This window comes from Otolemur garnettii, unplaced genomic scaffold (genome assembly GCF_000181295.1).
Source record: "Otolemur garnettii isolate 467f Iridium unplaced genomic scaffold, OtoGar3 scaffold00094, whole genome shotgun sequence".
Classification (NCBI taxonomy): domain Eukaryota; kingdom Metazoa; phylum Chordata; class Mammalia; order Primates; family Galagidae; genus Otolemur; species Otolemur garnettii.
The window spans coordinates 7499237-7503803 of record NW_003852489.1 but is presented as its reverse complement, the minus strand read 5'-3'; the positions used below and the strand labels follow the sequence as shown (position 1 = coordinate 7503803).

The following is a 4567-nucleotide window of genomic DNA, read 5'->3' as shown; positions in this document are numbered from 1 at the left end:
AATACTCTTGGTCATGCACTCTTACATAACCATTGCTACAGTAGCCAGTTTCTCTCAGGCACCTCTGGCTTAGCACAGGTATAACCTGTCAGAGCCTAACCTCAGACAGAGACCCTAGTATCCCACACTCTTCACTTTTGTCTCAGAGTTTCTTTGACTATACAAAGTGGAAACTCCTGCAGGAACCACCAAGCACTCATGGATGCTTATCCTAGAAGCACCAGAGCATTAGTGCCTGGTTGGGCAACACTTGACCACAGAAGTCAAAAGCTGACAGATAAATGCTCCCCCCTTTACATTCCCCAGGAGAGGCTTTTGAGAGCATTCCACGAAGTTTCTCAGCAAACCCTTGCAAGAGCCAACTCAATAGCACATATTAATATTGATTCTCTTTCCTTCTTTTTGGTTCATTCCTTTATTAACCTTGTCTGAGGCTTTGCTTTCAGGGAACCCAGACTAAAACCAATGACTAGGTTTTAGCTTCTGCTCTCTGAACAAATAATATCACAAATACACACCCACATACATGCACAAATAAAACATAAACACACACACAACACAAGAATAAAAACCAATGCGCGCGCACACACACACACACACACACACACACAAAATACATAAGCATGATAGAATCTAAATCCAAACAAAAATAAACATTTCTTCCCCCCAAAGCCCAAAGTCATCAGACTAGCTCTGCTAAACCATGCCCCTAGTTTTCATTGTTGAACAGAGTGTTTAATTTCAGGATAAAACATACACTCAGGTGACTTCAAGGTTTTCCTTAAGAGCTGGGGATTAAGATTTGCTTTGTATTTGCAAAACCCAAAGGCCCTAAAGATGGCTTTCCCATTCTGCCTTAAAGCAAAAGTCAAGCCTTCACCTCCAAAAGGCTGAAATCTAATCACAGCTTTTAAAATGGCTATTTTATTTTCCAGCTTCTTGCCTTTAAGGTTTCAGAAAATCTTGAGGTATGTGGGCCCCCCTTAGGCAGGTTATATATATATATTTTCATTTTAAACAAGAACGTCATTTCGAATAATTTATTTTTAATTGGAAAAGGATAATTTCTTTCTCCATATTTTTATTGTGATTTAAATATATATAGCATATAACTTGCCATTTTAATCATTTTAAGAGCATAATTCAGTGGCAATAATTATTTATATCACCGTGCTGTGCCACCATCACCACTATCTCAGAACACTTTTTATTACCACAAACAGAAATTCTTTAACCATTAAACAAAAGCTTTCCATCCCTCTCCTCGGTTATCTGTTAAATTTCAGTTTGAACTCCGAGGTTACTTTTCTAGCGGGATGAGGTGCTTCACGATCCACGGGAGGATTCACACTGGGAAAAGGAAACAGAGTGCAGTGAGCTGTCACTGAAGCAGAGAGAGCTGTCCTGGGTTCCATCGGCCAGATTCTAATCCCACAGCTACTGATAACTGCGAGGCATGCGGGGTTATGTAGCCTTTATTCCGGGAGGAATAATACTGTGCAGGAGCTATAATACTGCGTAAGAAGAATGTCTTAGAACTAGCGGTTTCCGCTACTGCCCTCTCAGTAGCTTTCTCCAACTTCGACCCGCACCTGTGACTCTAGTATTAAATAGAGTCATGTCAGCCCTGCCTAGGAACAAACTTTCTACAAGTTCTACAAGACCTTTCTGGGAGGACAAATAGAGACCTCCCTTTTCAGTCAGGGCTCAAGGAGGAGTGAGCGGCGAAAAACCTCCAAGCTAATTTCTGACAAACACTTGTAGAGTACCAGCCTGAGAAATCCAGTCGTCCTAGAAACCGCGGGGTTCCATTCGAACCCCTAGAAGGTATTTCCGGGACTGGCGCGCTGAGCCAGGGAATGCCCCGGAAGTATTTCCCTGTGACCCTCTGTAGAAAAGATGGCGGCGGTGCAAGTGGCCGGCTCGCTCCCTTGTGGGCTGCCGCGGGAGGCTCCGCGGGAGCCAACCCCAGAGCAAGACAATGGGTTCTGGCGCTTGTCCGCCAGGCTCTGTGCCTTGCGCCCGGATGACAGCAGCTCCGCCCGCACCGAGATCCACCTTCTGTTCGACCAGCTCATCTCTGAGAACTTCAGCGAGGGCAGCGGCGTGGCCCCGGAGGTAGGCGGGGAGCCGGAGGATGGCGAGTGCCGCGCCTGCTGGCCCGGGCCCCACCCTTCTGAGAACCCAGCTGCCTTTTCAGTCTATTCCTACTGCCGGGCTCCCCAGCTCCAGATGTGTTAATTTCAGGCTCGCTTGCTTCCTCCGACCGTGGCCCGTTCTTTGTTCTCGATCTGGGAGAGCCTGCAGTTGTTGACCGACTCGCATTCTTCAAAACCCAACTTGATGACTTCTGCTCTGATGTCAGGTCTCATCTCTGGTACTGCCTGCCTGTTGCCCTCGCTCTGCTCCCTTTCTATACATCTAAAACACTTTGTTGATAAAGTCCATTACCACTGTTTATGGAGTACTTGGTACACAGTCTGTGTACTGTACTTTGCCCTGCATAGTTCAGGAATCTTAGAATGTTGACCTATTATTATTAGGTCTTTTTTACTCATGAAAATAGTGAAGCTCGTAAGAGTCCAATGTCATATTGCTGGCAAGGACAAAAGTTCGGATTGGAAACTAAGTCTATCACAGAGTCCCACATTTTCTATTCCTGCACACCCCTGCCTCTTCTTTAGAAGTTCTTTTCACTCTGAGTAATCTTACTTAAATACATCAGACCTCGAATTACTGAATTCACTAACTCTTGATCTAGTTATACCATGGCCGTCTAGGAAAGACGGTGGCAGTTGACTGCTTGCACAGGCGTCTCAAACTCAGCAGTTCCTAAAGATGAATACAGTAGCTCCAAACACACACTCCATCCCACCCACAGCCCAACACACGTACTATCCACTGAGTTATACAAGATGCAAACACTGGCTCTTCCCCTTTCCTTTGTCCCAGATCCTTCCAATCCAGGTTCTTCAGAATCTTTCTCATAAATGTTTCTCAGTCCATCCCCTCTCTATTCTCTCCATTGCTAGTGCCTTAGGCCTTGGGCACAGGGACTCTTGCCTGGACTGTTCCCCCTTCAGCCCAGCTCCTCTCTAAGCCAGTCTTTGCTGCCAAGTGATCTTTTCTTGGGTAGAAAAAAAAATTGATCATAAATGTAAAAAAATATGATTTGATAAGGTCTTCAATGCATAAATGGCAAATGGCTGAAGCAAGTTGAAGAATAATTCATACAGAATGAGACCAGTATGGAGCCAGAGGGGGAATTTAAAAATATGTGTATGTTTATATATGCGAAGAAAAAGGTTCAAAAGAGTTAACAACAGAATAACAGTGTGTGTCACTAGGGAGTAGAGTGAGATTAAGGCAATAGTCAGGGGACTTTTGCTTTATTTGTATAACTTGGTTTTTTGCAACAAAAATTTGTGCCATCCTGTTACTCCCCCATTTGTCCCCTGTGTGCAATCATTTAAAACTTGCTATACTTCAGGCATCTAAGGGGGTTTCAGATCTCCAAAGTCAGATCTCCAAAGTCTTTGTATGCTCCATTGCCTTGGCTTGCAGTGTTTTTCAGTGCCTTGTCGGCGGTAAATTTCTACTCATCTTTCAAATCATTACCGATTCTGCTTTAAAATCACCTCCACAAAGCCTCCCTCATTACTATTTCCTCATAGAGTTTGTACTTAAGTTTTTCAGCACTTAATTCACCTTATTTTAATTATTTTTGTATGTTTCTGTCTCCTTCACTAGATTGTGAGCTCTTTGTTTTCACCTTTGGAGCCCAATAATGTAGCACACTCTCTGGCATATAGTAGGTGCTCAGAGCCTTTTATAAACATCAATGGATGAATGAATAAGGTGATTTGCAAATAGGTTCCCTCCCTCTTTTCTCCCCTATAATTCTTTAATTATTCAAAAAACACATACAGGTATCATGTCTGATTTTCCCAGTGGCATTGAAAATCTGGTTTGCTTGCTTTTTAGTATTTTTAACTTCAGTGTATGCTTTTATAGATGTTGGAAGTCTTTGGTTATTTAATTATACTATCTCTACATATGTAGAGACTGAAGTATTTAGCCTGACAAACACCATATTGATTCTTTCCCTTTTTTTAATTGTTTCTTTTCCTTCTATTTTGGCACATCCTATTTTTGTTCTGTTACTTCTGTTTTCTTTTTTTCCCTACTTTCTGCCTCTGATTTCGTCATTTCCCATTCTTGAGTGTGAACATTCCCTTTTATTTTCCCATTTGGCTGTGTTTGGGGATTTTCACTTGCCTAATAACTATATTACCTTTTCTTTGTCTTTTTTTTTTTTTTTTGATAGGGTGTTAGTGCTCTTCTTGTCCAGGCTTGCCGATTGGTGCCTCTTAACCAGAATCACCTTGTCAGCAAAGTGTCTCAGCTTATCCACCATTTACTTAACAGATTACAGGTAATCACGTGTGTAACTGTAGAATTCAGATCATGAACTCTGAGAATAAGTAAATGCCTTGAAATACTACAGCTGTGGCCTCGGTGCCTGTGGCTCAAGCGGCTAAGGCGCCAGCCACATACACCTAAGGTG

The 4567-nt window shown here is 42.9% G+C and overlaps 1 protein-coding gene across 1 annotated transcript in view; it reads left to right on the top strand.

Moving 5' to 3' along the window:
* Nucleotides 1–1895: 1895 nt before the first annotated feature.
* Nucleotides 1896–4567, top strand: part of HEATR6 (HEAT repeat containing 6) — a 33269-nt gene continuing 30597 nt past the window's right edge. The window contains exons 1-2 of the mRNA XM_003795621.3: nucleotides 1896–2118; nucleotides 4328–4435. Coding sequence (XP_003795669.1) covers nucleotides 1900–2118; nucleotides 4328–4435 — 327 coding nt within the window. The 5' untranslated portion in view covers nucleotides 1896–1899. The remainder of the gene's footprint in view (nucleotides 2119–4327; nucleotides 4436–4567) is intronic.